General features: G+C 46.5%; 1 protein-coding gene across 1 annotated transcript in view; it reads right to left on the minus strand.

The window, feature by feature from the left end:
• Positions 1–1046: 1046 nt before the first annotated feature.
• TPRG1 (tumor protein p63 regulated 1) overlaps positions 1047–18528 on the minus strand; it is a 42765-nt gene continuing 25283 nt past the window's right edge. Inside the window, exons 5-6 of the mRNA XM_087725019.1 lie at positions 10354–10507; positions 1047–1653 (exon numbers count right to left, since the gene is read on the minus strand). Coding sequence (XP_087581145.1) covers positions 1459–1653; positions 10354–10507 — 349 coding nt within the window. The 3' untranslated portion in view covers positions 1047–1458. The remainder of the gene's footprint in view (positions 1654–10353; positions 10508–18528) is intronic.

Genomic DNA, 18528 nt, shown 5'->3' on the forward strand with positions numbered 1-18528 from the left:
TCAGCATATCGCCCCCACAGTCTGGGTCCTCATTTCACCCACCTCGGAAGGATGGAAGGCTGAGTCAACCCTGAGCCGGTGAGATTTGAACCGCTGAACTGCAGATAGCAGTCAGCTGAAGTGGCCTGCAGTACTGCACCCTAACCACTGCGCCACCTTGGCTCTTGAAGAACACAATAATCTTTAATCAGCTTTTCCCTAAGTTGTTAACCCATTTGTTGCAATAGGGTAAATCCCATCATCCTGAGCAAAAGCTGAGGGGAATTGTAGTCCAAGTTATCCAGAAAACCCCTGGCTGGGCAAAGCAAATTAGCCCAAGAGATTTAGCAAGAAAAATGCCCGGAAAAGCTGCATTCACACATGCAACTTAAATTAAGGGAGCCATTTCTGGTTTGTTTGGCACATCACCTTTGAAGTCTCAGAATGGGACAATTTGCCAATTTGCCTCAGCCAATTTTCCATGGCCAACTCATTGTGGGACAATTTAATATTTCTATTGAAGTATTTAAAATAAATAAAAATTATTTTAATTTTTGCCATCCACATTTCATTCTTCTGTCCCTCCTTTTGCATCCTTCCGCTGCATTTTAGATTCATCCTTCCTTCCTTCCTTCCTTCCTTCCTTCCTTCCTTCCTTCCCTTCTCATTCTCTTCTCTTCCTTCCTCAATTTTTGTCTTCCTTCCTTCCCTTCCTTCCTTCCTCCCTTCCATCTTTCTTTCTTTATTCCTCCCTTCATTCCATCTTCCTTCCTTTTTTCCTTCTCCTTCTCTTCTCATTCCTTCCTTCCTCAATTTTTGTCTTCCTTCCTTCCTCCCTCCTTCCCATCTTTCTTTCTGTCTCCCTCCCTTCCATCTTCCTTCCTTCCCTTCTCTTCTCATTAGTTCCTCAATTTTTGTCTCCCTCCCTCCCTCCCATCTTTCTTTCTTTTCCTCCCTCCCTTCCATCTTTCTTTCTTTCTTCTTCCCTCCCTCCCTCCCATCTTTCTTTCTTCCTCTATCCCATCTTCCTTCAAGGAAGGAAGGAAGGAAGGAAGGAAGGAGGGAAAAGGATAAAGGAAGAAATAGGAAGAAAGAGAAAGAAAATGAAATAAGTAAAAACAGAGGGAAGAAGAAAGAAAGAAAAAAGAAAGATGGAAGGAAGGAGGAAGAAAAAAGAAAGGAAGGAAGCAGGGAGAAGGAATGAAAAGAAAAGGAAAGGAAGAAAGAAGATTGAAGAAGGAAAGAAGGGAGGGAGGGAAGGAGGAAGGAGATGGAATGAAAACAAAGGGAAAGGGAAAGGAAGGAAACAGTGAAAAAGAAGGAAGGAAAGAAAGAAAGAAAAAGAAAGAAGTAAGTAAGAGATGGAGGGAGGGAGGGGCGGATGGACGGAAAGAAGAAAGAAAGAAAGAAAGAAAGAAAGAAAGAAAGAAAGAAAGAAAGAAAAGATAGAGAAAGAAATCTGGAGGGAAAATGTCCAGATCAGAATCCGATGCTGCCCCGAGCAAGGCAATATCCCAGTTTATTTTGGTTTCCCAAAAAGGCCATCATTCCAGTGTAGGTCTGAATGTGGATGGGCTCGCTCACCAAAACCACCCCGGGCATCCGGCCTGCCACAAGGCAGGTTTCGTGGGCTTTCTCCACAGCTTGGACCAGCTGAGCCTTGAAAGCAGAAACCTACAAATGAACAAGAGAGGCCATCAACCAACCTATTTCCCCTCTTCCTTGCAATTCTTCCCGGAACAGGATTAATAGTTATCCCTTTTTTAAATTTCTTTTTTCTTTTTTACTGGAGCTAAAAGTGCAAATATTAAAACTAATGCCAACTAAAAAAATACATCAAAAAGAAACAATGCAGAAAGGAAAAAGAGAGAGAGAGAGAAATTAAAAAAAAGAAATAAATAATGGTTCTTTTAAATAATTGGATAAGGTTAGCAACCATTTTTTTAAAGGGATTTCAGGGAGTTTAAAAATGAAAAGATAAAGTATAAGCTAAAAGAATTGGGAGAGAGAAAAGTGGAGAATATAAACAAAGAAGGTAATTATCATTTTAGGTAATTAAGTAAGATGAATTATCCTTTTTAATCATGATTTCTATTGGATTTTTTAAATGCAGAAAAACCCCTGAAAGATGTAGGAAAAGAAAAATAATGCAGAAATAAAGAAAGGTAATTATCATTTTAGATAATTAGAGGAGATTAATTGTCATTGTTTTAATCAATATTAAAGTTTAAAAATGCAAAAATAAAAATAATACAAGCTAAAAAATATATTAAAAGGCACCGTATACAGAGAGGGGAAAAAGAGGAAGGGAAACTTATAAAGAAAATGGATGATTATCATTTCAGACAATTTTTTAATAGTCTCATTGTTTTACAGAATACAAAATAGCGGAGTTGGAAGGGACCTTAGAGGTCTTCTAGTCCAACCCCCTTCCTGGGAAGTCCATCTCTTACCACCATTTGTTTGATGACCGTTCAAAGTTACAACGGCACTGAAAAAGGGGGACTTATGACCAGCCCTCACACTTACGACCATTGCACTGCGGTCATGTGATCAAAACTCAGACGCTTAGTGACTGACTCATATTTATGACGTTTGTGTGATCCCTTTTACGACCAGAGCAAAGTCAATGAGGAAACCAGATTGATTCAGAGTTGAGGAGGGATAAACTGGGAACCTTTGGTCACGGATGATTTAATTACATTCCTACCTGGAGCAGGGGGTTGAACTAGATGACCTCTGATGGCCCCTTCCAGCTTACACATTGTATTCTTCGGGAAGGCGCCTGCTTGGGAAATTCCTGCATGCATTTCCTGGAGAACTAGAGGCAGCCCTCCACTTATGACCACAGTTCGGTCCAAAATTTCTGTCGCTAAGTGAGACCACCATCACTGTTGCTAAGTTGAGAGGAGCCTCGCCCCGTTTTACGATCTTTTGTGCCACGGTTGTTAAGTGAATCAGTGCAATTGTTAAGTTAGAGACACGGTTGTTAAGTGAATCCGGCTTCCCCTTTGATTTTGTTTATCAGATGCAAAAGGGGATCACGTGACCCCCGGGACACTGTGACCGTCATAAATACGAGTCAGTTGACAGTGGGAACAATGAACTGCTTGCCTCCAGAAGTCGTGGGTTGCTCCATCAATGGAAGCTTTCAAGAAGAGGCTGGAGGGCCATTTGGATCACCTGAAATGATTGGCAGTCTGAACAGAGGGGAGTTGGACTACAAGACCTCTAAGGTCCCTTCCAACTCTGTTCTGTCCCCACTTCATGGCTCTTAACAAACGGCAAGACGAATAAACTTAAAAGGAACTTCCTTTATCAGTTCTCAGTTCAAACTGGCTTCCAGCCCAAAAATAACATAAATACAGTCTCTAACGAGATAACAGATACAAGCAATGCACTTCTCCAAGTGTAGCCTTGAATCAGGGTTACAAGAAACACAAAGCACTTATCCAAGTGTATCTTCCATAAATCACGATTGATGATCAAGCAATGTTGTACCAAACAAGGAACGCACGAAGGAACGTTGACTCCTGCAACTAGGGCGTGGCACCATCCGTCCTTTTATCCCCTGAATATCCCCTAACGAGCCCCAGCTGCATAATTAATCTTGCATCCTGAAAAGACTCACAGAAGATGTCTGCTGAGTCACAACAAACTCTTATTCCCTTATTAGTTGCCAAAGGTCTGAATTTTTATCACAGGACCACAGGGCCATAAGTGGGGGGGAGAGTCCCTTTTTTAAAGTTCTGTTGCAAACTTGGAACGGTCCCTAAGTGAATGGTCGTAACGCGAGGACCTATTCTGTAGGGGGAGGAACGGAGCAGGAGAACTTAGGGCTTACGAGAACATCTCCGACAAACAACTCCAGAAACCGGATCCCTCCATATGAGAGGGATCTAGTGGTGTCCTTCAGCCACCTCTCCATCATAACACAGCTGGGACCCTCCCAGAATTGGGGTTGAGTGTTGGGGGGGGGGTGTTGTTAAGGGGGCAGAAGGGTGTTGTTGCCAAACACTTGCGAACGCGTCTCTTGCATGCAAAGGATATTTTTTCATGCCCAGGATTAAAAGAGAGAGAGAGAGAAGGAGGGAGGGAACGATCGAATGCACTAAAACATCCTCTCCATGCCAGGAACACAAAGGCGTTGAGTTACACACCCCACAACGACGAATGGACAGCTGGAAAGCAGCCCAGTTCTCGAGGATAAACCGAGACAGATGCCGATGGGGGGGGCAAGGAAGGGGTGGGGGGTCTCTCTCTGGATGGAAATGGAGCAAAGCACTTGACAGGCGACCCACGCTGACCCCCGCCTCGCTCGCTCGCTCCCGCACACCCGTGCAGCCGTTTTTGTTTTGACTGGATTTTAAAATTTAAGACCCCCGTTCTAAATGTTTCCCGTGGCACTTTTATACGGAAGGATTGCCTGCGAGATAAGCAGAATATAAGTTTCTTTGTTTCTTGCACTTAAAGGTAAAGGTTCCCCTCGCACAGATGTGTTAGTCGTTCCCAACTCTACGGGGCGGTGCTCACCTCCGTTTCAAAACCGAAAGAGCCAGCCCTGTCTGAAGACGCCTCCGTGGCCGGCATGACTGATCCTATTTCTCTACTCGCATTTCTTAAATGCTTTCGAACTGCTAGGTTGGCAGAAGCTGGGACAAGGAACGGGAGCTCCCTCCGTTACACGGTGCTCGGGATTCGAACCGCCGAACGGCCGAGCTTTCTGATCGACAAGCTCAGCATCTTAGCCAATGTGCCACCACGTCCCTCTCTTATTACACTTACGTGCTGCTTATCTGGCTGACCATCCTTCCGTAAAAGTGCCACGTAAACCGTTAGAACGGAGGTCTCAGATTTTAAAATCCAGTTAACGACGGCGTGCTTGTGCGGCCTTTCACAGAGCACGCTATGCTTACTTAGCACTGCAAGTATCCCTCGACTTACAACCGCCGTTTGAAGTTACAACGGCAGTGTAAAAAGCAACTTATGCCGCCTTTCCACACTTACGACCGAGTCCCGTGATCAGAATTCAGATCACACTTGGCAACTGACTTGGATTTATGACGGACCCCCCCTTTGGTGACCTTCTGACGAGCAAAGTCAATAGGGAAGCCAGATTCACTTAACGACCGTGTCATCCACTGAACAACTGCAAGGTATCAGGGTTCCAAGTATCACCCCCAACAATAGAAGACTCTGAGGCTTGAGTCTCCTCATTCGCTTAACAGCCGTGGCAACGAAGGTCGTAAAACGGGGCAAGGCTTGCTTCATAACTGTCTCCCTTAGCAGTGGAAATTTAGGGCTGGGTTGTGGTCATAAGTCGAGGACTGTCTGTAAAGCTGGCCGTTGTGGGAGCTTCATCACGGGAAGCTCTTAAGAAGAGACTGGACCGCCATCTGTCATAAATGGGGTAGGGTCTTCTACTTGGGTGTGGGGTTGGACTAGATGACCTCCAAGATCCCTTCCAACTGTGGTATTCTATATTCAATGAAACAAAAGTTGTCTTCAGACGTTGTGGGTGCTTCGTCCGCCACTGGAAGCTTTCAAGAAGAGGCTGGACTGCCATCTGTCAGAAATGGTGTAGTCTCCTGCTTGAGCAGAGGGTTGGACTAGATGACCTCCAAGGTCCATTCCCACTGATATTCTATATTCAATGGAACAAGATGCCTTGGGAAGTTGTGGGAGCTCCATCCCTGGAAGCTTTCAAGAAGAGGCTGGACTGCCATCTGTCAGAAATGGTGCAGGGTTTCCTGTTTGGGTGGGGGGGTTAGACTAGATGACCCAGAAGGTCCCTTCCGACTATATTATTCTGTTCTGTTCTGTGAAAGCTTTCGGCTACTATTTTCTATGTTTCTTCAATGTTTTTGGCAGATTCTCTCCAGCTCTTCTCCCCCCCCCCCGCCCCCATCTCTGCTCAGCTCAACTTTCTCTTTTATTTATTTACTCTTTTATTTATTTATTCGGCTTCTAAACTATCAGGATTCAGTTTATTCTCTGCGGTTTCCTGAAATAAAGCATCCACAGCACAACACTGCAGCTCAGATGGCAAAACCATTTTAAAAAAAACTCAAAATCAGGATCATTAAGTGAAAATTAAAACGCTCGGACCATAACAATCGGAGACGTTTTTTTAAAAAAAATGTTCTTTCTTTTGGGGGCAGCTTTGAGTTCTAAGAATAAATGGGTAAAATTTGCTGCTTTTTCCAAAGGCCTTGCGGCTTCAAAGAACATAGCATCCTAGGTCTGAAAGGGAGCTCGGAGGTCCTCTAGTCCAACCCCTGGCTCAAGGCAGGAGACATCCTTCCCTACAAGCATTTAACCACTGTGGCAAGTTTATAAAAGTGGTCAAAACTCGCTTAACAAAGTCTTTGGAGTTTCCTTTCCAGGATCTGGCCTTCTAAAGAGCAGCCAGGGTGGATCTCCTCTAGGACTGACCGGTTGGATGGCCTTGCAGTCCAAGGGACTCGCGGGCGTCTTCTCCAGCACCAGAGTTCAAAGGCCTCCATTCTTCAAGTGAAGGGGGGAGTTCAGCCATAATTAAAATGAGGTCAAATGGGACTGCAGTGGGGCATTGCCAAAACGGTGTTCCTAATAAATGACTGGATTTCTTTTGAAACTCGGCTGGAGGCTCATGAGTTAAACCTGACATCTTTGTTATGTAGACTGGTTCAGGCCTTTTAATGGCCCATTGAGAAAGGTTGGGGGGGGGGCTATTAAGAGTGAGCCTGTTTCCTGCCTAAAAACACGTTTCTCCATTTCTGATCCAGGGAAATATAATATTCTGCCTTTTTCAATATTTCCCAGGATATTTCATTTTTCTAGGGGTGGGCTTTAACTTCCGACTCAAGAATCCAATTTTTTTTAAAAATGCCCCAGTGCTCAAAACAAGCAACGGAGCATGTTTAATTAGCCAAAGAATATTATTTGCATAATAGCAATAGCAATAGCAATAGCAATAGCAATAGCAGTTAGACTTATATACCGCTTCCTAGGGCTTTCAGCCCTCTCTAAGCGGTTTACAGAGTCAGCATATTGCCCCCAACAACAATCCGGGTCCTCATTTCACCCACCTCGGAAGGATGGAAGGCTGAGTCAACCTTGAGCCGGTGAGATTAGAACCGCTGAACTGCAGATAACAGTCAGCTGTAGTGGCCTTCAGTACCCACCCTAACCACTGCACCACCTCGGCTCCCTATAGCATAAGCTATCTCCTCATTTTAATGTATGGGGGGGGATCTATGATTTGGGACAGGGGGTCTCCAACCTTGGCAACTTTAAGCCTGGTGGACTTCAACTCCCAGAATTCCCCAGCCAGCTTTGCTGGCTGGGGAATTCTGAGAGTTGGAAGTCCTCCAGGCTTAAAGTTGCCAAGGTTGGAGACCCCTGATTTAGTATGTAGCAAGAAATAGGTAGGGGGGAGGTTGGGAAGAGTGTAACCTCATAGCAGCTCAGCTAATGGGGAACACGGAGGCATGCGGTGGCGGGGACAGAGTGATATAATTATAAAGAAGGGGATATTTTGGATCAGAACCTTGGAGAGAAGCCAAGTTTTCATAAGCTTCTCTCGTCGTTCGTAGCCATAAACGACGTTATTGTTATCGTCGCCATAAACTGGTTATTGTTCAGGCGAGCTTGCCTCTGGCCACCAAGGGAAGGAGCCAGGAGCAAGTAAACAGCCTGAAAAGGAGTGTGTGTGTGTGTGTTTGTGTGTGTGTGTGTGTGTGTCTATGTCGGAGAGAAAGCGCACACGTGTTGTGGGATACAAACATCACCCTTCCTCCCCAGCCTATCTTCCCATCTGCAATTTGGCTTAGGAGAGAATTAGTAACCGGATCTCCCCCATTTCAGAAGAGGAAAAACAGCAAGCAAGAATTAGTCTTTGAGATCAAGTCTTTCTTACAGGGAGGAGGGGGTGTCAAGTGAGAAGGGGGAGGATTGTGGGGGGGAGGCACAGGCCTATGGTTTTCCTAGTCGCAATGGATGGCTGTGGAAGTTGGACCATAAGGAAGGCTGAACGCCAAAGAATGGAGGCCTTTGAACTCTGGTGCTGGAGAAGAAGACTCCTGCATTGAGTCCCTTGGACTGCAAGGCCATCCAACTGGTCAGTCCTAGAGGAGATCAACCCTGGCTGCTCTTTAGAAGGCCAGATCCTGAAGAGGAAACTCAGAGACTTTGAGAAGGAAGAAGGACTCCCTGGAGAAGAGCCTCATGCTGGGAACGATGGAGGACAAAAGAAGAAGAAGGGGACGGCAGAGAAGGAGGTGGCTGGATGGAGTCACCAAAGCAGTTGGTGTGAGCTTCAATGGACTCCAGAGGATGGGAGAGGACAAGAAGGCCTGGAGGAACGTTGTCCATGGGGTCACGATGGGTGGGACATGACTTTGCAACTCACAACATCTATCTATCTATCTATCTATCTATCTATCTATCTATCTATCTATCTATCTATCTATCTATCTATCTATCTATCTATCTATCTACCTACCTACCTACCTACCTACCTACCTACCTACCTACCTATCTACCCATCCATCCATCCATCCATCCATCCATCCATCCATCCATCTATTTATCTCAAGTACTTTGGCCACCTAAGGAGAAGGAAGAAGGACTCCCTGGAGAAGAGCCTCATGCTGGGAACGATGGAGGGCAAAAGAAGAAGAAGGGGACAGCAGAGAAGGAGGTGGCTGGATGGAGTCACCCAAGCAGTTGGCATGAGGCTGTGAGCTTCAATGGACTCCAGAGGATTGGAGAGGACAGGAAGGCCTGGAGGAACGTGGTCCATGGGGTCGCGATGGGTCAGACATGACTCCATGACTAACGACAACTACATAGAATTCTTGCACAAGGAGCTTGCAAAAAAAGACGCGTCTACAGGAACGAAGATCCGGGAACAGAGACTGTATGCATGGCCAACCTCTAGAACAGGGGCGTCCAACCTTGGCTGCTTTAATCAGAATAGAGCTGTGAGGGGCCTTGGAGGTCTTCTAGTCCAGCCCCCTGCTCAAGCAGGAGACCCCGTATCCTTCCAGACAAGTGGCTGTCCAGTCTCTTCCTAAAATGGAAGGTGGAAGAATTCCTTGCCTTTCAAACGTTCCGCGCACCGTAAGCGCAGAGATTCGAAGCGGAAAACTGCTTCCCCCTGCAAAATATTTGCTTCCCTTCTCACAATTCTCTTAACTAGGTCAAGTAGTAAAGGCAAAATTAGGATACTATTACCTAATCTAGATTATTTTCTACTGCGTGATCCCAACTTGACGGGTTAATTGTGGTTCAGTGACGGGATGAACTCGGGACAAAGGTCTTTGCAGGTATAGATTAAGCATGAACACATGTATGAACACATCCATACTAGCTAACCATGTTTGTTTAGTTTTATGGTTAAGTATCAGACCCGTTTGCCTGAAATGCTATAGGGTTTCCTTCCTGAGCAGGGGGTTGGACTAGAAGACCTCCAAGCTCCCTCCCAACTCTGCTATTCTGTTCTATTCTTATTCTTATTCTTATTCTTATTCTTATTCTTATTCTTATTCTTATTCTTATTCTTATTCTTATTCTTATTCTTATTCTTATTCTTATTCTTATTCTTATTCTTATTCTTATTCTTATTCTTATTCTATTGCAGTCCAATCCAGTCTATTCTATTCTATTCTATTCTAATTCTTATTCTTATTCTAGTCCAGTCCAGTCCAGTCCAGTCCATTCTCTACTCTACTCTACTCTACTCTACTCTACTCTACTCTACTCTACTCTACTCTACTCTACTCTACTCTACTCTACTCTACTCTACTCTACTCTTATTCTATTCTATTGCAGTCCAGTCCAGTCCATTTTCTATTCTATTCTATCCTATCCTATCCTATCCTATCCTATCCTATCCTATCCTATCCTACCCTAGTCTACTCTACTCTACTCTACTCTACTCTACTCTACTCTACTCTACTGTAGTCAATTCTTTCTGTTTCTCTTCTATTCTAGTCTATTCTTTCTCTTCTCTTCTCTTCTCTATTCCATTCCATTCCATTCCATTCTCTATTCTATTCCATTCAAGTCCATTCCAATCCATTCCATTCCAGTCCAATCCAGTCCAATCCAGCCCAGTCTAGTCTTTCTGTCCTGTCCTGTTCTCTTCTCTTCTATCCTTGCAACAGACTAAGCTTGGTGTATATTAACCATGGTTAGGTTTTTCATGGCTGAGGGGAACATGCAAGCCCAACTCTATAACCTTCCATCTATTTGGCAAACGAAGGAAAACGGATTAGTCCGTGATCATTTTCAGCATCTTGCGTGAATGCAGCCACTCTGGCATATAAAACTCCCCCTCCTCCTTGCAACCTCCCCCTCCCCCTCCCTTCTGTTGAGGTGGTGACCCACCTGACAGATGGGGCTGAGCCTCGGGCAGCCATTTTTGACCGGGTGCTCCGTGAAGGTGGTGTAGGGCATATGGGTGGACCATGGGTTCCAGCGGGAGAGGAAGCCTGGCTCTTGGAGTTTGTCCCAGAAGATCCTCAGGCCTTCTCCATTCCTCCTAGGAAACAAGACATTTTGGGTCAATGTTTGGCCACTTTGGCAGCCCGAAAATGTGTGGACTTCAACTCCCAGAATCCCACAGCCAGCATGAGCGGACTTCAACTCCCAGAATCCCTCAGTTGCTGTTGTGGCCTAAGAGTGGCCGGCTGAGCTGTTGTTGGTGGAATCTGACAGTGACGAACACTATGGGTCTGTCCTGGAGACTGAGGAAGACTCGGGGGGTGGGTGGGTGTTCGGAGTCAGAGCAGGGACTAGAGAGGCCTGTTGGCCACCAGGTGGCGTCTGAGTCGGGGAGCAGTGGGGAAGAACAGAGGGAGGCTGACCCTATGAGTAGGGCTGCGAGGAGGAGGGAGCAGCTTTGGAAAAAGGGTCACAGAAGGAAATAGGAACAGGTGGCTACTCATTGGCCTGTCCCGGAGAGCTTATAGGTGGGGTGACGGGAGGGGAATTTTGCAGAAAAACAACAATTTACTGATCCAGCCGTAGAGAAAGATTGGGATAACTTCGTGAGTTCAAGCCTTGTTTCATAGAGATAGTTTTCTGGGCTCCCAGCCAAGGGGTTGCTTATCTCTCTCCTTAGTTGTGGCAGACAGCCAAGTCTGCGCCAGTATATTTTAGAGGCTTGGGACAGAACAGTTACCATGTGCAGAGTTCAATTCACAGAGTTCTCAGCCGGCATGAGTGGAGTTCCCCAGCCACATAGGTGGACTTCAACTCCCAGAATCCACCAGTCAGCATGTGTGAGCTTCAATTCCCAGAATTTGTCAATCAACATGTTGTGTGAACTTTAACTCCCAGAATCCCTCAGTTACCATGTATGGACTTCAGATCCCAGAATTCCTCATTCAGCTTGCATGGACTTCAACTCCCAGAGTTCCTCAGCTAGCACTAGTGGCCTTCAACTCCCCTCATCCATCATGTATGGATTTCAACTCCCAGAGTTCCTCAGCCACCATGCTACCTGGGGGAATTCTAGGAGTTGAAGTCCACCCATCTTCAAATTGTCACGGTGAAAGGACACTGGTAGGGGTGAAGTGGTCTTTTTGGCCTGCTCCAAGGGAAGGGACTCCTTTAGATGAACCAAGCTTCCAAGTTCTCCAGAAGAACCAAAAAGCCTGGACATACGGAACACAGAATAACCAGAGTGGAAAGGAACTTTGGAGGTCATCTAGTCCAGCCTCCAGGGATGGAGCACCTGGTGATCCCTGCAGGGAAGGAATTCCTACCGGAGGTCCCCAAACTTGGTAACTTTAAGACTTGTGGACTTCAACTCCCAGAATTCTCCAGCCAGCTCTGCTACTCTGATACTCTGTTCGGCCCCCACCTCTCTGTTTCCTCTTCCTGTGTAAAAAAAAATGTATTCTGATTGGTTGCCAGACTCCCAAGGGCGAGGTGTGTGTGTGTGTGTGTCTGTTTGGTGTTAGCTAACTTTGTAAGTTGTTGTGCCTTTTGAGTCCCAAGCTTGGTCGAGTTCCCAGATGCCATGCGGTGAGTTTCTGTTGCAGGCTAATCCTACCTACGTTATGTAGAATAGACTGGCCCAGGCATTTTAATGGCCCACTGGCAAAGGTGGGGGCTATTAAGAGTGAGCCTGCTTCCTTCCTGAAAACACGTTTCTCCTTTTGCATATCCAGGGGAAATGTAAATACTCTGCCTTTTTCAATATTTCCCAGGGTAATTTCGTTTTTCCAGGAGAAATCTGGGTGCTACAGATTTGCAAATGTTTGGAGAACATGGGAAAGTGAAACATTTCCCAAGGGTGACACCTGAGCTCCTGGAAAAAAAAACAATTCACGGATGAGTCAAGATGAAAAGCATCATCACACAACTCTTGCCTGGACGCTCCCCAGGATACAAGCACCCCCTCAAGGCAGGGAGAAAGAAATTGCACCGCACAATGAAAGGTGAAGAACATTGAGGTTCTCCCCCCCACTCCCCTAGCCAAGGTAGGGAGGGGCAAACAAATTCTCCTTCATTGCCCCAAGGCCGTTGCGAGCTAGTTGCACCACCAACTGTCTTCTGCGTCCTTCTGGCTCTCAACCGCACCCACATCTTCTCTGAAGTTCCTGAGACATCTCCTTTTCCTTCAGGAACCCTGGGCCCAAGATCCTATAAGGCCTGGGGAAGGCCACACCTGGGATACGGTACCCAGTTTTGGTTCGCCACGATGTGAAAAAAGATGTGGAGACTCTAGAAAGAGTGCAGAGAAGAGCAACAAAGAGGATGAGGGGACTGGAGGCTAAAACATATGAGGAACGGTTGCAGGAACTGGGTATGTCTAGTTGAATGAAAAGAAGGACTAGAGGAGACATGATAGCAGTCTTCCAATATCTCAGGGGTTGCCCCAGAGAAGAGGGAGTCAAGCTATTCTCCAAGGCACCTGAGGGCAGAACAAGAAGCAATGGGTGGAAACTAATCAAGGAGAGAAGCAACTTAGAACTGAGGAGGAATTTCCTGACAGTCAAAACAATTAACCAGTGGAACAGAAGTTGCCTCCAGAAGTTGTGAATGCCCCAACACTGGAAGTCTTTAAGAAGATGTTGGATAACCATCTGTCTGAAAGGGTATAGGGTTTCCTGCTTGAGCAGGGGGATGGACTAGAAGACCTCCAAGGTGCCTTCCAACTCTGTTATTCCTGCCTTCCATTTTTCCTTCCTTCCTTCCTTCCTTCCTTCCTTCCTTCCTTCCTTCCTTCCTTCCTTCCTCATCCTTCCTCTCTTTATCCTTCCTTTCTTCCTCCCTCCCTCCCTCTAAAAAAGTTTTTTAAGAAGAGACAGCCACTTATCTGAAACGGTATAGAGTGTCCTGCTTGAGCAGGGGGATGGACTAGAAGACCTCCAAGGTGCCTTCCAACTCTGTTATTCCTACCTACCTACCTACCTTCCTTCCTTCCTTCCTTCCTTCCTTCATCATCCTTCCTCTTCTTATCCTTCCTTTCTTCCTCCCTCCCTCCCTCTAAAAAAGTTTTTTAAGAAGAGACAGCCACTTATCTGAAACGGTATAGTGTGTCCTGCTTGAGCAGAGGGAGTTGGACTAGAAGACCTCCAAGGTCCCTTCCAACCATACTCTTCTGTTAAGATGCTCCTTGGAGGCACCACAGTTGAACTGAACAATGTCACATGATCCCACACCTTCTTTCTCTTCTTCTCTAAGAATCTTTAGGAGGCAGGATTGGAGGCCTGGAGATCCCGCTGGGTGGCATCTCCCAGAAGAAGGTCCAAAACAGACCTCAGTGGCTGCCCGCCGCATCTTTTGAAGATGCTGAAGATTGAAATGGATTAGGGGAGGGACTGAGAGACCCCCCCCCCTTCCCAACGATTTGGAGAACATAGGTTTGTCTGGGGCAGGAAGGTTTTCAGGAACCAGAGCACATAAGGGGACATTATCTTGATACAGATATTCCTCGACTTACAGGAATCCATTTAGTGGGCATTTATCTGTGCCTGCCCCTCTATAACTGTCTGCTTTGGCTCTGCAACCCAACAAGACAGACACGGACTTCAGAGGAGAATCAGAACTGCAGAAGAAACAACTACTGGCAAACTGCCTTCCATTGAGGACTTGAACATTGCAGGAGTCAAAAAGAGGGCCGTGAAAATATCTACAGACCCCTCGCGTCCCGGACATCAATTGTTTCAACTCCTACCCTCAAAACGATGCAAAACGGGCATTGCACACCAGAACAACTGGACACAAGGACACTTTTCCCCCCGAATGCCATCACTCTGCTAAACCACTAATTCCCACAAAACGGTCAATTTTTTTTTATTAAGGCTGCATTATTTTTACTATTAGTCTCCTCATCGTTCCTATCCCCCATCTCCTCCCACTTATGACTGCGGGACTGTGGGTTGTATCCTTACGATTTATATTGATATTGATTGTTTCCTGATTGCTTATTTCTACCCTGTGATCAGGGGTGGGTTCCTGCCAGTTCTAAGCTCTTCTCTAGAAGAGGTTCCACAAATCTACCGTCCCGTTTAGAACCGGTTCCAGCTCCTTCCCCCACTCCCCCGTCCGCACATCATCAAGATGAAGAGCGAGAGGAGGAATCCTGGGAGTTGAAGTCCACAAGTCTTAAAGCTGTCAACTTTGAACACCCCTGGGGTTTTTTTCTCTAAAGGGTTAGGGGTGCAAGGGTCTTGTAACTTGACAGCTTTAAGATTTGCACACTTCAAATGCCAGAGTTTCTGAGCCAACATGACTGGAGGAGGAATTCTGGGAGTTGAAGTCCACAAGTCTTAAAGCTGTCAACTTTGAACACCCCTGGGTTTTTTTTCCCCCTAAAGGTTTAGGGCTGCAAGGGTCTTGTAACTTGACAGCTTTAAGGCTTGTGTGCTTCAAATGCCAGAATTTCTGAGGCAACATTTTGGTTGCTAAGCAAGAGCGTTGTTAAGTGAGTTTCACCACATTTTACAAGTTGGCCACTCCCATCCGGTCACATGGCAGGCAAGCCACTCCCACCTGGTCACATGGCCATCAAGCCACTCCCAGAAAGCAGGCCACACCCATAGAAGAGATTCTTAAAAATTTTGTAACCCACCACTGCCTGTGATTATCATTAAGTGTTGTTCCTTATGATTTGTGACGAATGTATCTTGTCTTTTTATGCACGCTGAGAGCATCTGCACCAAAGGCAAATTCCTTGCTTGTCCAACCACATTTGGCCAATAAAGAATTCTTATTCAAAGTTACAACTGCACTGAAAAAAGTGACTCACAGCTGTTTTTCACACTTAACGACCGTTGCAGCCTCCCCAGAATCTCGTGATCCCCATTTGCAACGTTCCTTCTCCGGCTTCCGACAAGCCAAGTCCATGAGGGGAGCAGGATTCGCTTAACGGCCGTAGAATTCGCTTCCGTGCAGCCCTGGTTCATGAAATTGGGCCCGGTTCCCTTAAGAACCACCGTCGTGCTCGGAAATTCCCATTGCAATCGTGGTCGAAATTCCCTCCGCGATTGCGGTTCGTAAAGTGAGGACCGCCTAGCGGACAGATGTTGGGAACGAGGGCTGCTGCGTGTTGGAATGTCTCCTTTGGAGACTTTAATTGTTCAGGGGGAACAGATTAGATGCGGCGTTCCTTCCCTCGTCCCCGAAACGATCAGGTTTCCCATTTCAAACACAATTATTATGAAAAAAAGCACCCATAAACACCTATGGCAAAGATGCCAAAATTCAGGCTGGGCCAACTCCCGTTTCTTGCCAGCCCAACAAATCCTCCTCCTTTTTCCTTTTAATCTTTCTGTTCCTTCCTTTTTAAAGACATAATAATAAACACAGACCGGCTCCTAACTCCCGGCCAGAGAAAGCCGAAGAAAAGGAGGAGAAACAAAAGGAAGAAAAATAATAAACAGATTTTAAGACCTGGCTTGTTTTTATTCCCTTTTTTCCCTTTCCCATTCAAGAAGCACCTGGCTTTCGAGAGAGAGAGAAGGAAAAACAGAAACGGGACGCCTGCGTTTTTCTCCCCAGACGGAGCCAGGTCTCTCCAAGCCGTGCCCACCCCCCTCAATTAAAAAATCCACTAAATTGCAAGTAGCGGGGAAGAGGGAAATTGTAGTCGTCGTCCACTTTCCCCTTTTGAGTTGTTCGCCGCCCTGAGTCCCTCCCGGAGAAGGGCGGCATACAAATAAATTAAATCTTAAATCTTAAATCTTAAATCTCATTTCTGGACAGGAGTAAATTTTGGGGTGTCTGTGTATCACTTGCAAAAATGTTTGTGCATCCAGGCTCTTCCTTGGAGAGATGAAGTCCTGTACGAATTGCAGATCAGATTACAGATTTAACAGAGTTGGGGGGACGGGACCTTGTAGGTCATCTAGTCCAACCCCCCACCCACCCAAGCAGGAGACCCTTCGCCATTTCTGACAAATGACAATCTACAGGCAGCCCTTGATGTAAAACGATTTGATTAAGGGTCGTCCGAAGCTACAACGGTGCTGAAAAAAAGCCACTGATGACTTTCCTCGCACTTATGACCGTCCTACAGTCAAAAGTTGTGTTTGTGGTAGTTGCAGGACCACGTGATCGCCATTTCTGACCTTCCCAGGAAGTTTTTCATTGTGGGAAAACGGATCCACTTAACAACCCTGGTCTGGATGACTGAAAAGCTCCGTAGATACCCTGGGGAAGAGATGCGAGGATCCTCCAGGATTCAGAAGGTTTGGAAGTCTCAAGCTTTCTGAACACACACCTATGGGGACACCTATGGGACACGTGTGAGCATCAGCTCCCTCAGCCAGCATGTGAGGACTTCAGCTCCAGCTTCTTCTCTTTCTAGTCATGGCCAACACGAGGTTCCTTCCACAGTAAACGGAAAAAACCTAACAGATTTTACACACCTTGACTGGCATCTCACAAGTTCTCCAGATGTTCCTTCACCTCATCCCCCCAGCCGTGGATCAAACTGGAGCAAATCCTCCTTTGCTTCTCTCCAGAAGAGGAAAAAAGGAACATCTGGAGAACTTGCGAGAAGAGGCGGAGAGAGGAGCCTTTGCTCAGGCAAAGGAGGATTTGCTCCGGTTTGACCCATGGCTGGGGATGGGAGAGGAAGGGACCTCTTGAGAACACGTCAGAAGATGCGAGATTCAGCCGAAGTTCATGCAACTGGGATGAAGAAGCCCTCAAAGGATTTGGAGAAGGGCGAGAGGACCAGCCTGCTTCAGAAGAGGCGAGAGAGGAGTAGCTTTGCTCAGGCAAAGGAGGATTTGCTCCGTTTGATCCCATGGCTGGGGATGGGAGAGGAAGGGACCTCTTGAGAACACGTCAGAAGATGCGAGATTCAGCCGAAGTTCATGCAACTGGGATGAAGAAGCCCTCAAAGGATTTGGAGAAGGGCGAGAGGACCAGCCTGTTGGTTCAACTCCTTGAGAAAAAGGAATAATAATAAGAAAGCACCTCCTGTTGTGGTGGCCAACGTTAAACTTCTGAACGTGGTCAACCGAAGAAGCCAAGAATGCTTGACTGTTAAGCCTCAGGGACTTCTGGGGTAGAAAACTCCTCCTGTTTTTTTTTTTAGTGGTTACCTTATTTTGGGGAGAACAATGAAGGTGGTTTTAGAAAGGAGGAGGAGGAGGCACAGAAGAATGGTGGGGTGGGGGGAGTTGGGTGGCCCTGCATCCTGTTTTGGGGACCAGGTGTTTTGGGTCAAAGCTTCAGAGAAATGGACAGACTCCCCACGATCTCTTTACGAGGCCAATTGGGGCCTGGGGCCTAATTATATTAGGGGAGGGGGGGAAATGCAGTTTTGAAAAGGGGGCCATGCATTCAATTAGACCTGGAAATGAATCGAGATTTGGAATCAGGAGACGAAGCAGAGAGGGGTGTTTCTCTCTAGGACTTTGTTTCTCTACTGTGGTCTCTTTAAGATGTGCGGACGGACTTCACCTCCCAGAATTCCCCCAGCCAGCATGCGCTTGGCTGGGGAATTCTGGGAGTTGAAGTCCGCGCATCTTGCTACATCAAAAGGCGACAGTGTTTCGATGTTTCTCTTTCCTCCTCCTGCTCCTCCTCATTGTTCTTCTCCTGGCCTTCTCTCCTTCCTCCTCCGGCACCACCACAATTCCTTCTTCCCTTCTCCTTCACCACCGATTCTCCTCCTCCCTTCTTCACCACTGGCACCACTGTTTCTCCTCCATCATCACTCCTGTCCATTCTCCTCCCCAACGCCTCCTCTCCAAGACTCCTCCTCCTCTTCTCCTTTTTCCTCCTCCTCTTCTTTTCCTTCTCACCTTTCTGCTTTGTTACCCATCTCCTCCTTCTACTTTTTTTCCTCCTTCTCCTCCTTCTCTTTCTGCTTTCTGGTCCCCTCTCCTTCTCCTTTTCCCTTCTTTCCTTTCCTTTTCTTCTTTCCTTCTCCTTCTTCTCTTTCTTTTATCCCTTCTTCTTTTTCTCCTCCTCCTCCTCTTCTCCTCCTTCCTCCTTCTCCTCCTTCCCCTTCTTTTCCTTCTCCTTCTTCTCTTTCCTTCTCCTTCTTCTTTTTCTTCTCCTCCTCCTCTCTTCCTCTTTCTCCTTCTTCTT

The sequence above is a fragment of the Thamnophis sirtalis genome, unplaced genomic scaffold (assembly GCF_051295495.1).
Source record: "Thamnophis sirtalis isolate CommonGarterSnake01/CBP01778 unplaced genomic scaffold, rThaSir2_p1.2 scaffold_11, whole genome shotgun sequence".
NCBI classification, from domain to species: domain Eukaryota; kingdom Metazoa; phylum Chordata; class Lepidosauria; order Squamata; family Natricidae; genus Thamnophis; species Thamnophis sirtalis.